Source organism: Phragmites australis, chromosome 16 (assembly GCF_958298935.1).
Source record: "Phragmites australis chromosome 16, lpPhrAust1.1, whole genome shotgun sequence".
Taxonomy (NCBI): Eukaryota; Viridiplantae; Streptophyta; class Magnoliopsida; order Poales; family Poaceae; genus Phragmites; species Phragmites australis.
Window position 1 is genome coordinate 27,535,391 of NC_084936.1, and position 25,353 is coordinate 27,560,743.

A 25,353-nucleotide genomic window follows, 5' to 3' on the forward strand; every position below is an offset into this window, starting at 1 on the left:
TGGCTCCACAAGTCACCTAAGTATTATTGTTATAGAACAAATTGTAACATATACCAACATTCGAAATTGAATAATTCAAATTCTACAACTCTATTGGATGTGCATGTTTGCAAATAGGACCTGTACATGTTGCATTAAGCGCTGGCAAAATTTTGAGAAAAATCGAACATAATTACTAATTATTTAGAGGGCGTTTACAAGGCTAAATAATATGAAATGATAAAAATACATATAAATAGAGCATTGCAAAGGAACTCACTTTTTCACGAATTAACCTAGGATTGGAAATAATTTTAAAAATTATTACGCCACATGAGAGGAATATTAGTAAATTTTCTCAGATTTTTGGGAATTTATTTGAGGCCTTAAAAATTACTAGAATTTCTAAAAGTAACTATTTTTGGAGTTTTTTATTTTAAAACCTAGATGGGGTATTGAGGTGAATCCTTTTAAAATGGATTCATCATGAATTATAGAACATATAGAAAAAGTTTCATGAATTTTAGAGTACGGCAACCCCACTACTCAAATAGAAAAGACGAAAAAGAAACAATTGAAACAGTCCGAGTCGCCAACCAAGCTGCCACTTCGACACGTGTAAAGGTGTCGGGTTTTCACCAGTGTGGTCACTTTGATCACGTCAATGAATATGGTGTGACTAAGTTGGAGAGTCACGCCAGACACTTTGACGTGATAAAATGGGCTAGTTCCTGAAAGTTAAGTTTCGATAGGTTATTATTAAAATATTAGTTTTAAAAAAGCTAAAATAAAAAAATAAAAAAAAGTCTTCGGGCATGCTACACTGGATTCCGAGTGTTGATTGCAAACTCTCTCACCTTTAGACAGCGACACTTAGGGATACAAGTAGTTACGCAATGGTCAAATCCGGGTCACTAATTTGTTTATTTTAAACTTAATTAGATAGGTATAAATCTCTAATTTATTTTTTAATTTTGAATAGATCCAATAACTCAAAAAATACAAACTTACATCCTTAACGACACCAGAAAGATTTCATAACACCATGCTTAATCAGCGCCCATGGATTCTCCAAAACATCGGCGCACAAAATATGAAGCTGAAAGCTCGGAAAAGGTGGAAGGCAGTAATTTGAACACATAAAAATCAGCGCAACAGTAAGCGCACTCGGACTCTACACATGCTTACACGGAAACACCGAGATGTCAGAATTATCTACCGCGATAATGCCTAAAATACCTGTGCTAACTTTAAAAACAAACGAGACAAGCAGGACATTTCCAAATGGAAAATCTCTGGTAGTATCTCATATAGAACTCGACACCAACCATGGAAACAAGAGCTGTATCGTCGACACATTGAGATGGAATCCTTCTGTCCTGAATATGTAAATCCCGGAGAATCAGTTTTCCACATTGCCACAGAATGTTTCTATGATCAAAAGTTTTGGCTAATAATAAAGGAGAATACGGGGAAGAAGCTTCCAACGCTCCATCCTTTAACCTGGACGACAGACCTGCTGGTGTAACACCTTTGTTGTCAGTATTCCTAGAATTCAGTAGAATAAATAAACTTTTCAAAATTTGAAACAAACTCAATCGAATATGATCAACTATGGGCAAAGTAACCTAAATACACTCTGAATTTAATTTTTCAAATTTTGAGAACCTGCACAAAGAGAAGCATATCGTATTTTTGAGTTTTTTTTTTTGTTTTCATCGAATTTTTGTTTGTGATTCAAATTAGAGTCCTATTCAAATTTGAACTCTATCAAATTCTCTGAAATATAGCAAAATAATTCTCTTTTCCAAACCCTCCTCAAGCCAGCAAACTCTGTCTAATCGACTCCCCCTCCAAATCTCAGTCCAGCAAACTTTGTCTATTCTCCTTTTCTTTATTTTATAACCGGCCTAAAACATCTTTCCCTCCAATTCTAGCCTAACACAATCTTCTCTTTTTCTTTTCTTTTCCTTCATTTCTCTATGAGATCGCATCTCTCCCTCTCCCTCTTTTCAGTCCCTCATCACCCCGCCGCCCATAGTCATCCTCCTCTCACCATCCCTCCCTGTCACCCCTCTCTTTCTTTCTCTTCCCGATCTACCGTTGACCAGTCCTGTTGCTCCGCAACATGGTTCACATGCGTGCGGAGAATCCGCCGTCGACTAGTCATGCCAGCGCCGGCGTCACGCGTGTGCTCATATCCTCCGTCTCCCCACCATATGGTGACATCGCTAGCGTTTTTTCTCGCCTGTAAAGAGATTCTCTCACCTTCGTATTTGTGGGCGGATCATCTTATTGTACCAAGCCTATAAAGAGCCCAACTTTCACCTCTCTCCATTCCCCATCAAGAGCAACCGCCGTTGTTGATCTCCCTGCTCTGGCCAGAAACCGCCATCCTCCAACCTCGGTGAGCACCATCTCGATCTCCCCCACCTTCTCTCTCACTCACTCACCGGCACAACACCCTCTCTCTCTCGTACCCGACCGCTGTTAGTGTCCTACCGGTCAAGGCAAGCACACAGCGAGCTTCACTACAAGCGTTGCCGTGGAACCACATCACACGTGCGAGCTCGCATCTCAAAGCCACCACAGCCATCCTGACCCTGCTCTAACGATCTACCAACAAGCTTCCCGACAATGCTTGCTGAAATAGTGAGTGGCACTATGTGGCTGATCCCCTCTGGCTATGCTGACATGGCGCCACATCAGTGCCACATAGGCACACGGGCCCACCAGTGCCCAGTCAGCCGAGTCAACGTTGACCCATCAGAATCGATCGTTGACTTTGACCAGGGTCCCACATGTCAGACCCTTAAGCCTTTTCTAAAGTCCATAAATCATTTAACAAATCCAAAAACCCTTTTCTAAATACCAGAGAATATTCTATTCCCCTTTTTCTTTCTTAAATTAATCTTCCAGCAAATCTTTCACATAATAGTATAAACCAAACGAGACCAGCATTGGTTAAAAACTGAAAAACTCAAGCTCCTCGTAACGAACTCGACAAAAGACGTTTTCCTCATACCGTTTCAGAATAAGACGTTAACGCAGAGCATCATTCAAAACTGTAGTTGTTCTATGTTTACCTCGTTACTGATAATAACAGGACGTCCAGATAACAAACTAACATCACCGATAAAGCAAAAAATTCTTCGAACAGGGTGGTTTCCTACAAACAAATCAGCCAAAGATGCAATCTGTATAGCCCTTTACTCATCCTCCTGGCTGCGAATTCTGGCAAGCTTGTTTGTGACCACAATGTCAAGCTGTGCGGCACGCTCCACAATCTCCTTGCGCTTACGGGTTGAGACATTGTGAGCAATTTCAGCACAGTATGTCCTGTCCACAAGAAACAGGATTTAAGAAGAGTTAAAATCAAATATGAGCATGGTTAGCAGAAGCAAACACCAAAGTTAACTTGGTAACATGTTACCTGTTGTGCATCATAAGCAACTCCATCTCAGAGACATTGTGGACGACAAACTTCTTGAATTTGTTGGGAAGGTAATGCCTTGTCTTCTTGTCAGAACCATAACCAATGTTGGGCATCAAGGTGCATCCCTTGAACTTCCTCCTGACACGGGAGTCAATACCCTTTGGCCTGCGCCAGCTTGGCTACACGGAGAGAAGTAAAAAATTAGTTACTTTAAGCTTGAATAAGAATAATCAGGAATAAATGAGATGGGCATGGAGCTTCAGCATTTTTTTGCTACTTATTTGCATGATCATGAATTCGATGCCATTGCAAAACATTGCTACCACTACAAGCAGCCATGCGTGACAAATGGTACACTGCACAGAATGCAGGTGGTGGCATTTTAATCTTTGGAATAATGCAGGGGCGCTGAAAAATATTGAATAGCAACTAAACGATGCACTCAATAAGGCTGTGCATCCTCTGAAAAATTAATGGAAAAGGAAAACAGGAATCTAAAGCAATAATGCTGCACTCAAGAAATGCCACTTTAGCTGAAAGTTATACACGAAAGCAAAAGAACTTGTTTCCCTGAAAGGATCAGCCAGAATGATGTAATCACGCAGAAAACAAGGTTTTCTTAAGCGAGCATTGGTTAAAAGTGTTGGGAGAAGTCTAGGCAAGCATTCATGCTCCGAATGAAGCCCACGCCTTTTAATCCAACCCACTTCATGAAGCCATGAAGCAATTGCTGTAGAAGAGGTTGCGAGAACCACAGTGCTATACTTAAGCAAAGGCTAGGGCCCTCTTCCTTCATCCCAATGTTCACTTAAGAAAATATTTTCTTACTCAGACCTTTTACTAAGACATCATATCCTTTCTTTCAGAAACATTGGGTATAAAAAAGGTTAAATGAAAAGAAATTGTGCAGCTAAGAGGTCCATCAATGTGCCAAGTGCAGTAGCAAATTTACATATACATGCAGTATTTGGTTGTTCTCTTCATAACCATTCATATATTGTATGGGTACAGTACATAGTTTCGAATGCTATCCATAGCAAATAGCACATTTCTATGGCTACAAAATAAGACTGAACCACGTGTAGCATTGCTTTCAACTAGTGCCCGCATCATGAAAGAATCAATTCAAATCATAGTGAACCACAACTTCTTCCTCTCTCGTGAATCAATGTAAAGAATACTGCCTTATATTTCACACCCTAAGAAATTACTAAAAAAAAACCAAGCCCCGCTAAAATTACTCGAACGACGCATGGCAATAGCAACCAAGATCCAGGCTGATGCGGCCAGGAACAAAGATCACGGCTTTCATTTCAGGATTCGGATACGAAGTACGAGCGCTACCTTGAGGCACTTGTAGCGGTCGGTGTGAGGCCTCTTGAACTGCTTGACCCGCTTCTTCACGATCTTCTGCGTCAGCAGCGGCACCGCCATCTCTGCCCGATCAATCAGCAAAAAAAGGAAACGTGAGACGAGATCGACGAGACAAGTAGCAAGAAAACCAACGGAAATTTTTGCCGACGAGCTGGCACCTTCGGATCGGAGCGCACCGAGACGGGAGGAAGCGCGAGGCGGCGGAGGCGGCGTCCGGGGGATGGCGAGGGGGATCTTATACGGCTAAAACCCTAGAGAAGGGAGACAGATGATACGGACGGCTATGATCTCGACAGTTGTCACCGGACGGTGGGATCAAGTTGTGTGCGCCTCGGTTAGGCGAAACTAGTATACGCCATATGTCTGTTTTTATTTTGTTGTATAGAGCAAGATAAAAGAAGACTAAAAAATTATGTTCATAAATTTTGTACATTTTAATATTTATTTATAAAATTATTAATGTTAAACACATTCAATTAATTATAGAGAAAACAATAATACTTTTATGTATACACATAATTTTAACATGTAGGTGAAAGTAATACTAATCTAAAAAAATTTGTTTCATATTTTTTTAGTATTAGATATTTTATTTGAATTTTAGTTTTTTTTCAACCGATTTATTAATGTAACTAATATTCATTTCGATATTTTTCTAGAATTTTCAAAAAAGAAAATTAAATATGTATGTATACGTGTATATATATATATATGTATAGACGTGTATGTATACGTATACATATATACACATACACACACATACCTAGGGCCCACAGCTACAGTAGCTACAGTAGCAGGGGTTCTGAGAGCTTGCGGATTCTATCACCGATAGTAGATAGTATTGATATCAACAAACGCGTAGCTCGTTTTAAAAAAAAACAAATTCAACCATAATTCTATCTTTTGTCATCTCCATTGTATTAGGACTGGAAAAATAGCAGATTTAGCACAATTTACTTTTTGCCCGGAGCTAGTATTATATAGTTGAATAATGGACTTGATAATGTTTGCATTTTACTCATTTGCTCTAATCATTATTAGGGAATCATCATCAAATAAAAGATGTGAGATGGGCGATGCCAAAGAACATACCTTTACTCCCTGAAAATCTCCTCTAGCCTCAGCATTTGATAGCAAGCTTGACAAACCTTCTGCACAAATCAAGAACAGGAAGGGAGATAATGGATCTCGTTGTCGTAGACCCCTCTTAAGAATGAAAGTATCTGTCCAGGTGCCATTAAAATAAACACGGTAGTTAACTATATTGACACATGCCATTATCATGGAAATCCACCTCTGATGAAACCCAAGTTTTCTCATCATATTTTCTAAGAATTCCCATTACACCCTATCATATCCCTTATTCATATCTAACTTTACTGCACATAGGCCATCTTTCCCTTTCCTTCTGTTTTTTATACTATGAAACACCTCATAAGCTATTAGAATATTGTTAGTTATTAATCTTCCGGGGACAAACACACCTTAGTATTCTGAGATAATATCAAAAAAAAATCATTTTAGCCTATCAACTAGAACTTCTGATAAGATCTTATAAATTACATTGCAAATGCTGATTGGCCTAAATCGAGTCATATTTTCAAGGTTACTCACTATCGGTACAAGAATTATGGTTGTGTTGTTCCATCCTTCTAGTTATCGTGAGGAACTGTCCAAACAGTACACTGATTAATCATCAGGAAGATCATTATTCATAATCACAACCTCAATGATTAATCAGAATACCATCTCGGTAGTCCCGTCACATGTTTTGTTCCCAAGATCAGAACACATGCCTTTTCAATATGTACATCACAACATAGCTTAAGAAAGAGCAAGTAATTAAAGTTTCATTACAAGTTCTTAAGCATACAACCATTTGCAACAGTTTAAAAAAAGAAACTACGTAACGGAAGATTAAAACCTTAACGACAACCAAAGGAAAATGGAGTCATATGCCCTTAGGCTCCACCCCAAAAGCTACGTCTCACCAGAGTAGGATGTACTACTCTTACCCACCACCTGCATCGGTGGGCACGAAGTAGTCAAACATCGCCTCACCCTCACTAGCAGAACTTGAAAGCGTAGGCATTAGTACGAAAGTACTCGCAAGACTTAAAACAAATAGAGAACATATACTTAGCTCGACTCTAAGGATTATGCATTGAGCTGTTAACAAGAGTATACCATAATGTTAAGTAAAACATATGCAGTAAGAAACACAGACACATATGGGTGAGCATCTATACTTAACTAAAAAATAACTACCTTTCTACCCTGTAAACCACAACTTGAACATGCATGTATAGCAACCATAGTATCTCATCAACAAACTACCAACCAAAACTATCATATCATAACCTTATCCCACATTTGTAAACTCTACGACCGATACAAATAAAACAATAGCATGCTCATGACCGAGAGCGCGGCAATTCGAATTGTTCTTACACCCTGCAGGGGGGTGCAACTTTACCCACGCGACTCGAGGACCATACGGCTTGTGCTACTCATGAAAGTACACACAATGGGTACTCGAGTCAACCTTTCTCATACCCGGAACCACCCATTTGCAATGCCCCTATGGCATCGGGGTTACCGCGAGCGTGCCCCGGACACCTCCGGCTCCCCGACACATTGCTTCTCCTTTTCTTTTTCTCTTACGCGTCATAGAGCCGTAAGGCAAGTGTCGGCACAGTATATGATAATCGGCTTACCTTACTATTAGATCAACATGTGGTGAGTACGGAAAGTACTAGAGCCAACTGTACCGAAGACGGCCTTAAACGATACAAGCGGTCTATGGCACCTAGACTCCTCTCACGAACTACCAAGAGGACTCCTCCTGGGAAGAAGATACCTCTAATACCGCCCACATCTCGCCTCAATCTCACATCTCAACCTCATCTTTGTATCTGTAAATAGTGATTAAGCCCTAAGCTCGCGAACAACGGCAGCACTGTCGCTTGACTTCTACCGAGGATCTAAACATTGCTAAACATTTCAAATAAACCTTGAAGCTAGACAACAACTATATAATCAAGGCTACAAGGATAAGGATTCATCAATAAGTCAAGGTAGAGATAATGCATTAACATAGTTTCTACCCATATCAGCCCAACACTGGACTCAACACATGCAAACATACATAAAGTATAATTTATCAATTTTAGACTCTATTCAATTTGAACAAAGGGTACAATATGCTTGGATGCTTGTCTTTCTGCTCTAGGGTTTGGCCGATACTTCCCGAACAGAACTCGCAGAAGTGGTGTGCCTCCGTGTCACCCTCGATCATACTCGCATCACGCTCTGGACCTTCGTTCACTAATGAAGAACGCGTGAAATGATGAGCATGAAGCAGGTGCAATGCTTCATGACATGAGTTTAAAGCATTAACAATTTCCTTAACTTTACTTATCGTTAAACATTTACTATTTTCTGGTTAATTAAGCTTAAAACAAATCTTAGCCCTAATTAGGAAATTAACTATGCTTAGCATGAGTGTGTGTATTTTTACTGAACAGAGCATAAATTAACAAGATTTACAAAATTGATTTCATCAATTTTGGAGCTACCAATAATTTATTATGGATTAATGAAAATCAAACTCGTTTTATTAACCCATGAGATTTAAATACATATTTCATAGCTCAAAGTATTTTTAACATATATATTATGCTCACACAAACTGAAACTATTTTTGGAGCAACATTCTATTTTCTATGTATTTTACAAATCTCAGTCGATTTAATAGTTGAATGAATATTCTATTTTGCATTTACCGATTAAATCTGAATATTAAATGGGCCGAAAACTTTTTGCACCCAGGCCGAGCTAGCCACGGTAGCTAACAGCGGGCCTGGGCACATTTGACCGCGGGTCAAAATCGACCTGCACCCAGGGCACACAGTGGCGGCAGCACGGGCGAACTCGCCGGCGGTGAACGGCAGCGCGACGCGGTCAATGGAGGAGGCACCGACGGCACCAGCGTGACACGGGGGACTCGATTGAGGGTCGTGTGGTCGCTGACGACGACTGGAGGGCGGCCATCAATGGCAAACGACGACAATCAATGGTGGCGGCTCGGTCAAGCACGTCGGCGGCCAAACGGCAGTGCAATCGACCCGGCCGAGCACTCCTACAGCATCTACGCAGGCATGTGGACTCAACAGTGCGGCTAGTTTCCGACGGGCCCGACGGTGTCCCGGCCGGCTGAGGTGGTGGCGACGGGCGGCTCACACAGAGATGCGCGCTGGCTATAGGCCAAAAAGAAAACAGCCCGCGCACTACTTATACGAGGGCATGAGGGAGCTCACCAAGTAGCAAGATGGGCCGGAGAGGCAGCGGGTTAGCGGCTCGGCATTGAGGTGCAGGGTGGAGCTGCTGGAGCCGAGGAAGACGACGCATGTGCGGTGAATCCGGCTGAGGAAGGGTGGAATCCGCGTGAGAGGCGGTCGGTGATGCTCCCTGGGTTCTCCCTCTTGCTTCTTGTGGCTCGAACTCAACGGAGTCATGCTCAGGCGTGGTGGATTTGGAGACGGCCGTTGTTGTGACGCTCTGCTCTCTGTGCTTGAGGCCAAGTGAGAGAGGGAGGAGTGAGCAGAGAGAGAGTGAGGGCAGGGAGAGGATAAGGACCGCAGTCACGTCTCAGTGCCGTGCTCCGGTTTGTCCGGTGACGTGGCCGGCCTCCAAAGTCCACAAAACCGACGCTGCACTCTGCGCAAAGCTCGGTGAGAGAGGGAGAGACCGAGAGAAAGAGGGGATGACGGGTGGGGCCCCATGAACAGTGACGACCAAAGCAAAATATCCCCTCTAGTTCTTCTATTCAAAAGAACATCTTCCCGTGGTCCAAAAATTATGGGACAATTTTTGTGTGAAACTACAATTCATGTGCAACCCATTTTAACTTATTTGACACATAATGCCTGAGCCAATTTCAAACTAAAATTCTCCAAAAATACCACCTTTTCTAACTTGTGGTAATTTTTTTTGCCTTCAAAACCATCTCCAAAAATTTGGGAAAATTCATTTATGTTCTTCATATTGCATCGACTAATTTCTAAAATGTTTCTAACCCTATGTTGTATAGCAATATTGTGAGTTGCTTAACAATACACCAATTAACATTGATTTTCACAAATTATGTTTAATTGAAAATGCATGTTCATAATTCATCAAAACATAAGCATGATGCCAATGATGCTTAATGACATGCTTAAGCCATTTGGGCTGTTACAGTTATGTAGCCGTGTTTTGCGCTTTCTAGACCTCTTTAACAATCTGCTCTCCAACCAAGTTCAAATTTTTTTTTATAAAAGATTGCATGTATTCCATCCAGGCTAGGTGCTTTTAGGTCCCCAATATTGAAAGCAGCTTTTTTTATTTCCTCCACCGAAAAGGGTTCAATTAGGCTCTCATTCATTTCTGTTGTTACTTTAGAATTTATACAATTAAGAAGCTCCTGCATAGTATCTTCAGTTTCTGATGAGTACAAACCACTGAAATAGCTTGCTATCACCTGTCCAATGTTCTCATTTCCCTCCCTCACACAACCATTATCATCCCTTATCTTCTTTATACAATTTTTTCCTTTGTCTTGTAGTAGCTTGTCCATGGAAAAAAATGTGTTTCTATCCCACTTTTGGAACCAGAAAATCTCTTCTTGTTCTAGCAACTTCTCTACTTCCTCAATAATCTCCTTTTGTCTTTGCATCAATATATCAGTTATTTCCTCTTTCCAAATTGATCAAGCTCTTTTTTTGTAACTTTACTATTCTCTTCTTGGTTAATTTTAGAACCTCCCTGTCCCATTTATGTGATTCTTCCTACACATGTTTTGAAGGCGCCTGCTACATTATTCTCTGCATATATGTGATGTGCTTTCACCCAAGCTTCTTGTACCACCTCCTGGAACCTAGCTTCCTGTAGCCATTTTGCTTCAAAACGCTTGGGCTTTTTTCCTTTTCTATGTATCACATTTTTGTAGTAGAAGGTGTCAACTAGAATGGTAAGGTGGTATATGGATAACTCCATAATCAGGAAACATGTCCTTTCATCTCTGGTTCCCACTGCTCTATCCAATCTTTCTCTAATATTGTTCTCCTTTCGATGTGCTTTGTTCCACCATGAAGATATCTCCAAGAAATCCCAAATCCTCCAGCCCACAGTGATCCAATGCATTTATGAAAGCATCTATATGCTCATATGGTCTACATTGTCCCACTTCTTTTTTATGTCTAAAGAGTATTTCGTTGAAATTTCCTACAATTAACCACAACATGTCTTCCTTATTGTGGAGTGTATTCAGCATCTCCCATGATCTATACTTTAGTCCCCATTTTAATTCGCCATAAAAGCTAGTGAATCTTCATTCTCTCCCATTCTCGTCTACTATCCCCGCATCTATATGATATTGAGATAAGGATTGTAGGGTAACATCCACTTTCTTTTTTCCACATAAGTATTAATCATTCACTTCGTTCGTCACTTGGAAACAACACCATATTGACATCTCCCATTCTGCTCTTTAGATGTTCGGCTTTTGCTTTTCCCAGGTGGGTTTCGCAAATGAAGAGCACGTCGGGGTTTATATGCTTCTGTGCAGCCAGAAGCGAGCGAACTACCGGGGACCTCCCCAAACCCCAACAGTTCCAACATAAAAGCTTCATGGCTCCCAGCGAGCCCCATCGTCGGAGCTCGTTGATCTCAAGTTCGGATTACCCGGCATCTTTTCTCCCTCCTTCATTCTTTGTTTATTTGAGTCTTGACTAGTTACATACCCGTACGTTGTAACGGGAGAAAAAAATCCACAGGATAAAATAGTTGACAGGTGAAACACATGCAATTCAATAAAACAGCAATCAATTTGACAACACAAAGTTGATTGATACATAAGTACGCCATTCTAACCATGAACCAATCTAAAAATCACACCAGGAAAAAGAGAGAGAAGAACTTCCCTCCTCATCACCTGGTCTCAATTTGGAATCTAGGTGGATTTTGTGTAGAATATCCTGATGTTTTGTTACCAAACAAATAATTGGAAACTGATGAAGGTTTTGAAGAAATTAATTGTCATTATAGAATCGGCACTTGTTTAGAGAATAAATTTACGAAGTTGATGAAGTGTAACACCCCTAAATCACAATACAACTCATCTAACCTATTGCTAGAATCATATGTTAGATAATTCGACTAAATCAAGAGGAGAACATTTCTCGTGTGCTAGTGAACACGGCTCAAACTCATGAGTAACAACCAGGGAATATAAAAAGTGAACGGCACAAGTTTGTATGATACTAGATGTCATTATAAGCTTTTTAAATAGTGCAAAAACCTGAGCAAGAGCTATAGTCCGAGCATGTCGTTCAGCATGCGTCTCTTGCTCTTCCTCCAGCTCACAGTCACTGTTGAGCATCCACTTAAGCCTCCCTTCTCCTAGGAGTTTCTTGGACCGAGAATGCCTCTACAATAGACAAACCAAAATGAAGTCACGAGAAAAAGAAATTGGACAGGAACAGGAGAGGAGGTCCCTACTGTGATTTTTTTTTCAATCTTCGCAACATAAAACTCTCATCCATTTTTCCGACCCTATCCCTTATTTTGCGGACTGGGAAACATTAGCATTCTTCATAATTAATTACCTTTGATTTGAGATGTACCCTGACCATCTCCTCATTTAAGCACGTGATCCTACGACATAGCTTGCACTTATACACATATTTGCACTTCAGAATGTAGTTTGCAAAATCATCCTCAATGGCATCATCTGTGTTGGAAGAACTTTTGGCAGAATCAGCATTACCACCAAAAGATTTTTTAACAGGCAAACTTATTTCATGATGTTCTTCGTCCCTTGGGTATTTGTGCTCATCATCATCTGAAACTAAACCAATAATTGGTAAAAAATTATTTCCACAATATTTAAGAACTATTCAATGTATGAAAGAGAACTTCAATGGCAACAGGTACAATCGTCTCCGTACATACTTTTAGAGAATATATTACATGAATCAGAAATTAAGACAAGCACAGACTACTGACTGTGTAGGCTAAGCAGATGCTCACAAATAGGAAACAAAATATTCTTTCATGACCAATCATGTGGCATGAGTGTACACCAAAGGTAAAGTTAACAGCTTTACGCTTACATTTTTTTAGATCTCAAATAGAGCAAATTAACCTATGTCTAAGGCTGTAGAAACAGTAATTCTCAGTTTTACGATCTTCAAAATATCTTGAATGATCTCCGAAATAGTACAGCTATTTTACGATAACAAGAAAATTTAACCTTTGTCTAAATCATAACTTACATAATCTGACAAAGATCCTCTAAATTGAGGGGAAAACATGTTAAGGCCGAGAATAAAGAAAAGTGTATAAAACTTAAAAAATATGAAACAATTTTTTTAGTTTCGTAGTACGGTTGTCTACATGCTAAAATTATATGCATGCATAAAAGTACTACTGTTTTTCCTATAATTAAGTGAATGTGTTAAATATTGATAAATTCATAAGTAAATATTGAGATATCCTAAATTAGTTTGTGAAAAAAAAACATGCGCGGGGCAAACGCGCCAATTCGCCTAGTATACTTTGCGTGAACTAATGGCTTCTTTGATTTAGCACAACGCCACATGTCGCGTGAAGTTTGTAGCCAAAGCTACAAATTTTGTGGTACCGGCCAACAGCTGTGGACTGTGTTCGCTGGTAGAGAATTCAGATTTCAGACCCAAGAAATGCACAAAAATAAGGCTTCGTCAGGATCACCTCATCCAAAGTTTGAGAGCTTCAGACTTACCAGCATCTGTCGAGAAATTCAAAACACATTTTATTCCGAATCAAATTTAAAACATGTTTTTATTTTTTAAAAGTCAAATTTAAATTCAAATTCAGAGCACATTGAGAAGTCTGGATGCTTAGTAGAGTAGGTACATAATTGTACTTGCCCACCTCACTAAGGTGAAATTTTCTTTCAATATAAAATGATATATCTATTGATAGTGAGACGTTTGGGATAATTTTATCGATCTTCAAGTTCTGTATTTCTGATTTTCAGTAGACGCTGCGTAGATACGTGTATATGTATGATGGTGTGAGCGTGTGTATATGCATGTCGTTACGGTTTTTCTAAAACAAATCAAAGAACGTTACCCCGTTTGATCACAGTATTCGAAGCGTGCCATTCCCATGTATCGCGATGCTGAGAGCACGCGAAAGGAAAGCTCAGATCCAGCCTAGCACGAGAACATCTGGGCCGTTGGCTTTCTGTTTTTAATCCTCTTTGGAACACTCTAGAACCCCACCCGATTCTCCATTGCATTTAAACCCCTCCTCTCTCTCGCGTCGCCTCATCATTTACCCCTCGTGCTCTCTCTCTCGAACCTTCCAAAGCCAGAACCCTAGCGAGCTCGGAACCCTAGCAGCGCGCGGATCTCATCTCGCGCTCCCCGCTCCCCGCCCATGGACGAGGACTTCGACATGCCCGCGCCCGGCGCCGACGACCTGATGGGCGACGACGAGATGGGCGGCTTCGGCGGCGACGAGGGGCCGGTGATGAAGGTGGGCGAGGAGAAGGAGGTCGGGAAGCAGGGGCTCATGAAGAAGCTGCTCAAGGAGGGCGAGGGGTGGGAGACCCCCGAGGTCGGCGACGAGGTCGAAGGTATCCGCTCTTCCGACTCCTCCGTTCGGTGATTCGTTTCGGTGTGATCCAGTCCTGCAGCCGGTGACCTGCTTCGGGGGTTTTGATGGTTCGTCCTGGGATGTGGAATCAGTGGCTAGTTTAGGTTAATTAAATCTGTAGCCCACTCTTCTTATGGCGACATCTGTTTTACAGGGCACTAGGCTAGTTTCTGTTTTTGATGTTTGTTAGCTCAGCGGCGCGTTGCTAGCTTCTGTCGCAACATTGTGATTTCTGATATTCCTCGGAAGATAACTAGTGACTTCATCGAAAAATGCTTGTATGAACTTAAATGCTCATTTTTCACATGTCATGGTGCAAAACAGGGTATTTTCACAATGTAATGCCGCATCTGCTGTATGCTTTTTTTTTCTGGGTTTTTAGGGCAATTTATTGGTCCTTGCTGATTTTGGATGATCTATGGATCGTTTCGTCTTAGCTGCGGCAGAATTCAAATGACTAAAAATGTGCTGATGTACCCTTGTTGATGTTTCAGTGCATTACACCGGTACGCTCCTGGATGGAACAAAGTTTGACTCAAGCCGTGATCGTGGCACACCCTTCAAGTTCAAGCTGGGACAAGGTACATTTTTCCATCCCCCTGTGCTTATGATTTGAGCTCTTTTACGGTGGTCCATACTACCTATAAGCAAGAGGTAGTATAAATTTAATTGGACATTTCTGTAATTGCGACAGTAGTGTTAATATTTACCCACCATAGCATTGAAGGGCATTGCAATCTTTTTTTTTATACCTAATTCCCAAATAATCGTTCAACCAAACAATCAGCATTCATGCCAGTCTAAACATTAAACCTATGAATTTGCACGATATAACTACCATGCTATTTCTTTTTTCCTAAAAATACCCTTATACTACATATACTCCTCTCATATATTACTCATATTACCTCTAAATAATAGGTAGTATTCTAACCAATCTAGACCATCCGATCCAAAAAATAGATGGCTCAAGTTCCTCCGATACCACCATAAAATTTTCTATGATTTATGTGTCTCATGTTTGGATTTGGATTATGGAAGTATCATTAGCATTGTACTCATTGTGAGAACAGTTCTACTTACCAATCTTTTACCAAATCCCAGGAGTAGTTCCGGTCCATTGATATCTTTTTGTAGCTTTTTCCCCAAATTTTGTTGTTCCCTCTATATTTGTCACCGGATTTGGAAATGGGGCCCTGATTGTGTCCAGCCCTGGTGCCTTCTAGCGTGGTCATGGAATTTATGTTTAGGCTTAAGATTGCTCACGACTTCACAGCATATCAGGAGAATTTATATCGTTGTTGTATTGGTGTTATCACACAGTTACTGCTTAACCCTGCAGATAAATATAGCTGCACTCATGCACCAGTTACCCAGGTATTCTGGGCTATGATGTTTAAGAAAATTGCTTATGACTGAGTAAATTGTAGCTTGGAGAGTTTTTTTTTTATTCTCAATAAGTTTAGTTTTACTCCAGCCTGCTTCTTGCCATTGCCAAGCTGAAAATATCAATTGGTTTGTTCTATGTTTTATGATTGTGGGATTGAGCATTCTACATATGCTTAATGCTCAGTGATTATGTTGTCAACTTATGTCCAGGTCAAGTAATAAAGGGTTGGGATCAAGGCATCAAGACCATGAAGAAGGGAGAGAATGCTGTTTTCACTATTCCTCCTGAACTGGCTTACGGTGAATCGGGTTCACCTCCAACTATTCCACCCAATGCAACTCTGCGGTTTGATGTTGAGCTGCTTTCTTGGACCAGTGTCAGAGATATTTGCAAAGACGGTGGCATATTCAAGAAGATACTGAAGGAGGGAGAGAAATGGGAGAACCCAAAGGATCCTGATGAAGTCCTTGGTAATTTTTTTAATTGTAACATTTTTCGTCATAAGAATTGCCCTTGTTTCATATAGCTTACTCCCTGCACTCCTGTAGTGAAATATGAGGCTCGGCTTGAGGATGGTACTGTTGTATCTAAGTCTGAGGGAGTTGAGTTTACTGTCAAAGATGGTGATTATCTCTTCCTCACTTGCTCTCTTTTATATGGCCTGCTTGCAATGTTGACATCTGTCAATTGTTCACTAATGAATAAAATCTACTGCCAGGGTTTTTCTGTCCTGCACTGGCGAGAGCTGTCAAAACCATGAAAAAGGCAGAGAAAGTGCTCCTTACAGTCAAGCCGCAATGTGAGTTTCTTTTGTTTAAAAATTCAAACCCTCTTCTGCAAGATTCTTGTTGCTCTGTATTTCCTCTGAAGTATGACAATCATTTGAACTTCTTTACTTCACAAGGGCAGATGGTTTTGGTGAGAAAGGTAGACCAACAGCTGGTGAGGAAGGTGATGTGCCACCAAACGCCACTCTGCTCATTGACCTTGAGTTGATTTCATGGAAGACTGTCACAGAAATAGGGGATGATAAGAAAATCCTTAAGAAAGTTCTCAAGGAGGGAGAAGGCTATGAGCGTCCCAATGAGGGTGCAGTTGTTAAAGGTGTGCTTTAGCGTAACGTTGGTAGTAGCTGTTTTGTGAACTCCTTTCAGTTGATTAGTTATCTTGCACTTACTAAATTATATTTACTGTTGACAGTCAAAATTACTGGAAAGCTTCAGGACGGCACAGTGTTTTCAAAGAAGGGGCATGATGAAGAGCCGTTTGAATTTAAGACCGATGAAGGTTGTCTTCTCTCTTTCCTCTGCGGTTAAAATAATTCAGGCGTGTGATTCAGTAAGAATAACATTTTTCATTTGGTTTATAATCCATTTTCAGAGGAAGTAATTGATGGTCTTGATCGTGCTGTACTGAACATGAAGAAGGGAGAGGTTGCTCTAGTAACGATTCCTCCTGAATATGCATTTGGTTCAACTGAGTCGAAACAGGACCTTGATGTAGTTCCACCTAACAGCACAGTGATCTACGAAGTTGAGCTTGTATCATTTGTGAAGGTGCGTGCATAAGTGTGAGCAATATCCTAAGTGGTTAGTGCTGTCATGAAATTGAGCATTTTTTCTTGCCACACAGGATAAGGAGTCGTGGGACTTGAACAATGAAGAGAAGATTGAGGCTGGTGGTAAGAAGAAAGAAGAAGGGAACACTCTTTTCAAATTGGGCAAGTATGCTAGAGCTTCCAAGCGTTATGAGAAGGTTAGTCATTTTTCTTCCGTTTTGTACTAACAGTACCACTGAGCTGTCATCTGTTGATTCTGCATGGTTTTCCTAATTTGCCTGATTGATTGAGTGAGACATCTATTCTAAACCCAGGCTGCAAAGTATATTGAGTATGACAGCTCATTCAGTGAAGATGAGAAAAAGCAATCCAAGCAACTGAAGATCAGCTGCAACTTGAACAATGCTGCCTGCAAACTGAAATTGAAGGACTACAAGCAAGCGGAGAAGCTTTGTACCAAGGTATCTATATCTGTTCATGCAATGGCTCATTTTGTATCTTGTGGTAAACCAGGCTGACCATGTGGTGGTTGTTTCTCGCCAGGTTCTGGAGCTAGACAGCCAAAATGTTAAGGCTCTATACAGGAGGGCGCAAGCTTACATCCAACTTGCTGACCTAGAGCTAGCAGAGGCCGATATCAAGAAGGCGCTGGAAATCGACCCTGATAACAGGTTAAAGTCTTTATATTGGACTCTGTAGGAGTGCTTATTTGACCCAACAGTACCTTCAATTTGATGCTGACAATGTTGGTCGTAATCTCAGGGATGTGAAATTGGAGTACAAGACCCTGAAGGAGAAGATCAAGGAGTTTAACAAGAAGGATGCCAAGTTCTATAGCAACATGTTTGCTAAGATGACAAAATAACTGGCCGAAGACAGCGTAAGTTTCTCGACCTTTCATTGTGAACACCACAACATTCTAGTTCAGGATGTGCGATATGTATCTAACCGACCAATTTGTCTCTAATAACAGAAAGCTTGAAGTGGGGGATGTACTGAAGCGAAGGTTCAAAACCTGCCGTCTGTGCTGCTTCCTAAGGACTCGTTCATTGCTTCACATTTTGCTTTGTGGACTACTTCCTAATCTAGTAGTGCGCACGGATACTTAGTAGTTGTTAAAACTGTGATGAGGAACATCTACTTCCAGGATTATTGGCTAAATTTTCTTGTTGAGGTCATTGCATGTTGGATCTGAATGCCTTTCTGAGTATTTGGTAGCCTCTTTGAGCATGTTTAGATTGCTATATGGAGAGCTCTAATTTTCAGCTTCACCTCAGATTTTGAGGTTATATGCTATAATGAAACGGTTTAAGTTATTATTTTTAGTTTAAAATAGAATCAAGATAGTTTATCTAAATACCTTCAATATACTTAGTTTTACTTAGTTTTAGCTCTGTAAATTTTTAAAGCTACGAATATATTGTCTAAATTTTTTTTTAGAGCTGGAGCTCTATAAATTTCTAAAGTTAGGAATATTTTGATCCAAGATTTCTTTTTGGAGCTGGAGTTTTGGCAAACGGCTCTATGCACACCAAGTCCATGTGCCGTTGGCCCGTTACGGATTTCCAGACACCAAAAGCATGAAGCGGACGTGCAAAAGTTCTAGCAAACAGACCGCCCATGGGCTAAGCAAACATGCCGTATAGGCATCAAAGTCACACTGTTTAAGACGAAGTCACATCCCTGAAATCACTGCCTCACTGTTACTGCAAAACATTAGCAGACTAAACTGAAAGGACTTATCTGGACACGTCTAATAAAATTTACATCAACATACATATAGATTAACATACAAAAGGCAAATGGAGTTGCAAGAAGCACAAAGCAGGACCAAGCATGTCTTGTCGCGAAGGTTGCTGAGATGACTTGTGAGTATCATCAGCATGGACGAGCAGCAAATTAGCAGGGTCGGCGAAAGCCGGAGTCCGAGCTGATAATGAGGCAGCATCACTGTATTGACGAGCAGCAAATAAATGGCACCCACTGCTGTTTCCTTCCCTTGGGTTTCTTCTCGGCTGGTAACCTGGCGGGAGAGTTCCAGTCTTGCTGCCCAGAACCGGCCTTCGGAGAACCCGGCTTCACCGGTGACACCTCGTCTTTCGACCCTCGGCGCCTGAATGACAGTACTCGGTCCTTGGTGCTTGCTTTCTTCTCCTTGGTTTCCACGTTCTTATCGGCGAGGAGGACCTTCAACGAGACATGGTTTCTGTCTGAATCTGCAACCATTTCCTTGTCAGCGACCTCTTCATTTTGGTCAGTTCCTTTCGGGTCATCCGCACTTTGTATGGTGTCGATCTCCCTTGTGGCTGTATCTTCCGTCTTTTCCCTTTCTTCGACATTATTTGTGTTCTGTGCCACTTCGGTTTTATCTGAAGCAGGGTCCGTTCTGGTGTCTCCATGCTGCTGATTATTTTGGGGATCATCTGCAATTTGTAGCGTGTTGTTTTCTCCAGAACTAGGATCTGGTGTAGTTTCTTGTAGCGTGTTGTTTTCACCAGAAGTAGGATCTGCTGTAGTTTCTTCATTCTGCTTCTTGCCCTCAACATCACCTATACTGCCTACAGTGCCGATCCTGGAAGAGGTAGGGTTCAAAATAGGCTCTTCATTCTTTTTTTCTTCGACATTATCAGTAGTGCACATTGCATTTATCTCGTGGGAAGTAGGGTCTGCAGTTGTTTCTTCGTCCGTCCTCTCTTCAACACTGTCAGTGGAGGTAACCACACTGCACTTCTGAGAGGTAGGATCTGCCGTAGTCTCTTCATATGTCTTCTCTTCGACATTATCTGCCTCGTGTACCACAATTGTCTCATGAGAACTAAGGCCCTCGGCCATTTTTTCAGTATGCATCTTTTCCTCATTATTAGTGCTGCATATCATGTTGATAAGGCCTGCAGTACTTTCTTCATTCTGCATCTTGTCTTCAACATTATCTGTGGTGTTCCCTGCACTAATCTCGCAAGAGGTAGCATTATTATTTTCTCCAATAGTTTCCATGTTGCATGCCACATCTATCTCTCGGTTAATTTTTACATCAACCTCATCCTGCTTCTTTTCTTCAACAATGTCTCTGCTACTTGTCTCATTGGTCTTTTCAGAAGCTGGTTCCTTTTCTTCAATTGGTTCCTTTTCTTCAATACTAATCGTGCTTTGTAATGCACTTATCTTGCAACAACTGGTTTCTGCAATACTTGCTTCATTCTGTTCATTTCCCCCATAATTATCTGTACTGGAAACCACATTAGTTTCATGAGAACTGGGATCTGTAATGACCTCTTTGTTCTGCTGCTTTTCTTCAATGTTTTCTACGATGTGCATCTCATTCACTTCATAGGAAGTAAGGTCTGAATTGTTTTGTTCATTCTGCCCCTTTTCATCAACATCGTTTGTGCTACCAACCATGTTGATTTCATCAGCAGTAACGGAAGTGCTAACCTCCACTAGGTCAACTTGGGTTGGAACGACAGTACCAGTAGTCACATTTTTCTCCATGTTGACTCCCACTGTTACATCATATGAACAAACGATCTCTGTAATGTTAGCTGCGCCATCAACAGACACAACTTTAGCACTGACAGCAGATCCAATTGCACTTGGTATTCCTTGGATGCCTTCATCTGCAGAATGCTCATCAAACTTCAGTTCAGAAACAATTACTATACGGGAGACAGAATAACTAACAAGTCTCGATGAAAATTTTTATGGGCCGATAGTGTATCCCAATTGACTTGCCAACTTCAGATTGTACTTGTAAAATCATGCGCTGGTCGTCAAATTGCACTTATAAAATCATAAGCCAGGAAACTAGACAGCTTTTCCGAAAGGATAGGCAGATAGGGCACCACAAATGCACATTAGGGCCTTCTAATTTAGCTGCCATGCAATAAATTTCAGGTAGAAAATGAATGATTATCATGCATAAAATGAACATGAGCACAGAAATGTCAGGTTATCATGCATTCCAATTTTAACACTTGGTCAATCACTATTAGCAAGCAGGGGTAACTGAGATATTATTTGATAGCGCTCAACTAACCAAAGCAAGCGTACAGTGCTTAAATAAACCTTTTCTGCTTCTTACCAAACTAATTACTCCTCTTCACAACCATACAATAAAAATCAATACAAAATGCAGTAGGCAAGAACATCAATACAAAAGTGATATCTCGTTGGTAGAGCCTCCAGTTGAGAGACCGTCCACCCAAGCTTGAACCCGGGTGCTTGCAGGTCATGTGAGTACCTCCCTAAAGGGTTCGGAACTCCCCTCTTAAGACAAAGCCAGGGGACGTCTCCTCCCTATGGTTGAGTTTTTTTTTAAAAAAAAGAAAAACTGAAATTCTCACCTGTATTAGGATAATGACATCCTTCAACATTCTCTGCTTGTCTGGGGATAGCCAGATGGTCTTCTGTCACAGAGGTAGAGTCAGGTTGCTGCTGGGGTTCAACAATGTCCAGTGTCTCTGAATGGCAACCACTCGTACCAAATTTAAGGAAGTCATCATCTGTACGAACAGATTTCTCAGTAATAGACTCCAAAGGCTCCTTGATATTAGGAAATTCCTCGATTGGGTTAGTTAATATAAGCTTGCTTTGCTGGCTTGATTCAGTTTCATCATTCGAGTTTTCTTCGTTGTGAATTGCATCAAGATTCTTGTCAGATGAATCTTGCTCCACTATAGTGGTACAGTGCTCATCACCAATCCTAGTTTGTAGATTACCTTGACAGGAGAGACCAAACTCATCATCTTTTACAGACATGTCCTCACTAGGTTTATTTTTGCCTGTGGTGTTGATCATACCATCTTCCTCAGTCACAGCAATCCCACTCAGTTCACTGACTACATTATTTGTTTGTTCAGACATTCCACCTCCAGTTGCATTTGATGCCAGAGACACGACACTTGAGTTCTGTATTTCATATTCAGATATTTCTGAACTGAATCTTGCACCATCTGCAGGCTCTGGTGGAAGAACAGAAGAGGGAACATCCTGAAGCTGCTCGGAACTAACAGCTGGATCAGATGGATCCCCATACTCAATATGTGTTCCTTTTTCAGAGTCTTGTGTAGCGAATGTAGTCATAGTACCATCATTATCATTCCTACTGTCCTCAGAAGTGATTTCAGAGGGAATATTATTGCAACTGATGAGGCAATCTTCAGCACTTCTATCTTCGATGACTTGATGTCCAGTACCGTTACCAGAAGAATGCTCTAGAAATGCCATCCACAGAACCAATCATACAGTCAGACAGTCATAGACTAGTAAAATGCATCATAAAACCATTAACAATGACCAAAATATGCATTGAGGGCAGTGTACATATATATAGCTCAGAGAACATATATTAAATAGCTCCGGACACTCTGTCAGTGAAGTTATGTTAGCAGCACAGCATGGAGACAAGTTGGCGAGATGGTGGTTAATGGCAACATGTGGCCAGCCTCACTAAATTTATGGAACAATATTTATTATACCAAACTTGATGTGTACACTGTACAGTTTGGAAGTCACATAAACAGCTAAGCAGATCTGAACCATTACTAACAGAAGGATAATACTATCCTTAACCCAAAGATGACAACAAAGTACGAACACTATGTGACCAAAAGGACAATAACACGCCTGTATTCCAGATTGCAAGCGGTACGATTTCACTGAACCATGAAAGTTCTTTACAATGCCGAATTAGGAAAAAAATTGTAAAGCAATAACTTTTCACCTAACAAATCTCAACCAAGACATTTTTAGTTCACAAACGAACAAAAAGAAACAAAGCACAAGAAGATTCAGAATGAACCTGCATTGTCCCCGTGCTCCACTGCATCTCCAACCTCCGGCGCAGATCCAGGCAAACCGGCGCCGCATTCCGCCGCGCTCGCTCCAATTCCCTCTCCCCCTACTCCACCTCCACCACCCTCACCTAGGACCGCATCCACAAGAGCACGCATCAATCCATGAACAACTCGGGCCTAGCGACCCACCGCAACAGAGGCAAAGAATCCACAGCACCTTGAAGTAACACCTTGCCGTCGCGCTCCCCGGCGCCATCCTCCTCCTCCGCGGCGGCGGCGGCGGATGGCGGCTTGCCGCAGTGCCTGCGGTGCGCGCGGCGCTGCTTGGCGCTGGGGTGCACGTTCGGGTACTGGAACCCGCACACGTGGCACAGCACCCCTTCCCCTCCGGCTCCTCCTGCGCACGGAACCACTACGGCGTCACATCTCACGAGCAAGGGAAAGAAAATCCGGCCAAGAAAAAAAAGGTGAAACTTCCACAGTGCCTGGCGGCGAGGAGTCGACGGGAACTCACCGGGAAGCGCGCTACCGCCTCCGCTCTTGTGGCCGCTCTCCATGGCGCCGCCGCAGTCCAGCGCTCGGCAACGGCGAAGACGAGTGGTTGCTCGCGAGTAGTACAGTCGCTTTTCCCGAGACGAACGGTTGGGATAAACCCAACGTACGGACGACGACACGTAGGACCCACCGACGACGTGGCCCACACGTCAGGGACGCGTTACGGTGGGCGCGTCGGACCCGGGGCCGTGTGGTTTTCGGCGCGACCTGCGCATGGAGGCAGGGACAACCGGACAAGGGTCCTGGGGTGCGTTGCCCGAATCTCTCAATACGTTTTTAGTTGTTCATATTTATTATTATAGTTTATTTAACTCATACAATCTAATCTGATAGATACAGATTTTACATCTACTTATATAGATAAGTTTATTTATCAGTATTATAAAATAATCTTTACACAGGTAACTCATCACAATCTTAAAGCATCTGCAAGGAGCAAGGTTTAGTGAATCTTTTAGATAAACTTTCTATATAAAAATATAAGGAGCGAGTTTTAAAAAATCAACTATAAATACTCTTTAACTTTAAAATCTATTTATATGATCCCAATCTATTTAGGTTATCTCCAGCAGATACTTAAAAATTTATTTTATATAATATTATTACAGTATTCTCTAACACTAATACAACATACTCTATTTTTTCATCTCTAACTATTAACGTATTTTCTATCTTTCAAATTTACTGCCATCGGACTGCCGAAACTCTGCCGATCGGCAAAAGGTACAACAGCGGACGTCAGTTTGTCGATCCGGCCTTATGCGAAACCGTTCGGGAATCATTTCGTTTTATCGTGCGGTCGCGTCTCGTCTCTTCGGGGAACGGATCTGGCCCGTTGGCGGAGGCATCCACGGACAGGGACGCGTTCAAGCGGCGTCGACTGACGGCCCGTCGAGATTCCTCACCGGTGGACAGGGGCCCACGTGGCCGGGACGGCGAGGATTCTTTGCTCCAACGAGTTGATAACCTGCGCAGCTTTTGTGCCTCACCTTTCACCACTCTTTCACCAATTTTTTTTTCTTTCTGTTTTGGCTACTTCGCAAATGCAATGTAGTGGTGTAGGGTGTCCTATCATCTCCCCTTTTTTTTTTGCAGCTGTCAGCTACCAGCTCAGAGCCATCAACCAGGGAGGCCCTACGGGCGTGCTCACCGGTACGTCGCCGCATGTGCTACTTGGGGATACTGGCAAGGACAAGGAAGGGTAGTCAGTAGTGATTGGTCCCAAATCCTAGTGTCCGTAACCAGATTTCCATGTAACGGTAGGCACTGGATAACAAATAGAGCTGTTAAAAAAAAAGCTTAGCTCGCGAGCTATTCAAACTTAGCTCATTAAAAAATTGACTCGTTTAAGATTCGAACCGAGTTGGAGTCTGTCTCAAAACTCGTGAGTCTCATACTCTATTTGATAACTTATACACATGCTTAAAAATAGAGGAGAAATTTTGTGAATTTTGATTGTTAACGAGTCTACTAGAGCTAAGATTGTCTCTAGGCTTGATCGACAACTCAAATTCGCTCACGCTTGGTTTGGAATTTCTTCCAAGCTTGAACTTGTCATGCCAGTCTCGCTCCTTGATAGCTCTAA

The 25,353-nt window shown here is 41.6% G+C and overlaps 4 protein-coding genes across 4 annotated transcripts; 1 reads left to right on the forward strand and 3 right to left on the reverse strand.

Moving 5' to 3' along the window:
* Positions 1 to 3,037: 3,037 nt before the first annotated feature.
* Positions 3,038 to 5,095, reverse strand: LOC133896417 (large ribosomal subunit protein eL32z-like). The gene is made up of 4 exons (XM_062337018.1): positions 4,948 to 5,095; positions 4,760 to 4,851; positions 3,413 to 3,594; positions 3,038 to 3,318 (listed from the first exon to the last, which is right to left on the reverse strand). Exons 2-4 carry the CDS (start codon positions 4,847 to 4,849, stop codon positions 3,189 to 3,191), a joined length of 402 nt encoding a protein of 133 aa, XP_062193002.1. The 5' UTR covers positions 4,850 to 4,851; positions 4,948 to 5,095; the 3' UTR covers positions 3,038 to 3,188.
* Positions 5,096 to 11,986: 6,891 nt separating this feature from the next.
* LOC133895198 (uncharacterized) lies at positions 11,987 to 12,779 on the reverse strand. The gene is made up of 4 exons (XM_062335363.1): positions 12,764 to 12,779; positions 12,436 to 12,677; positions 12,129 to 12,257; positions 11,987 to 12,016 (listed from the first exon to the last, which is right to left on the reverse strand). Exons 1-4 carry the CDS (start codon positions 12,777 to 12,779, stop codon positions 11,987 to 11,989), a joined length of 417 nt encoding a protein of 138 aa, XP_062191347.1.
* A 1,342-nt stretch (positions 12,780 to 14,121) lies between these two features.
* On the forward strand, positions 14,122 to 18,599 carry LOC133895855 (70 kDa peptidyl-prolyl isomerase-like). Its single transcript, XM_062336375.1, has 13 exons — positions 14,122 to 14,453; positions 14,968 to 15,054; positions 16,073 to 16,333; positions 16,412 to 16,486; positions 16,582 to 16,662; positions 16,773 to 16,967; positions 17,064 to 17,150; positions 17,244 to 17,419; positions 17,496 to 17,618; positions 17,736 to 17,882; positions 17,965 to 18,092; positions 18,184 to 18,301; positions 18,395 to 18,599. Exons 1-12 carry the CDS (start codon positions 14,255 to 14,257, stop codon positions 18,284 to 18,286), a joined length of 1,662 nt encoding a protein of 553 aa, XP_062192359.1. The 5' UTR covers positions 14,122 to 14,254; the 3' UTR covers positions 18,287 to 18,301; positions 18,395 to 18,599.
* A 427-nt stretch (positions 18,600 to 19,026) lies between these two features.
* On the reverse strand, positions 19,027 to 23,876 carry LOC133895854 (uncharacterized). The gene is made up of 5 exons (XM_062336374.1): positions 23,728 to 23,876; positions 23,431 to 23,610; positions 23,219 to 23,341; positions 21,762 to 22,631; positions 19,027 to 21,035 (listed from the first exon to the last, which is right to left on the reverse strand). Exons 1-5 carry the CDS (start codon positions 23,768 to 23,770, stop codon positions 19,369 to 19,371), a joined length of 2,883 nt encoding a protein of 960 aa, XP_062192358.1. The 5' UTR covers positions 23,771 to 23,876; the 3' UTR covers positions 19,027 to 19,368.
* Positions 23,877 to 25,353: the final 1,477 nt, after the last annotated feature.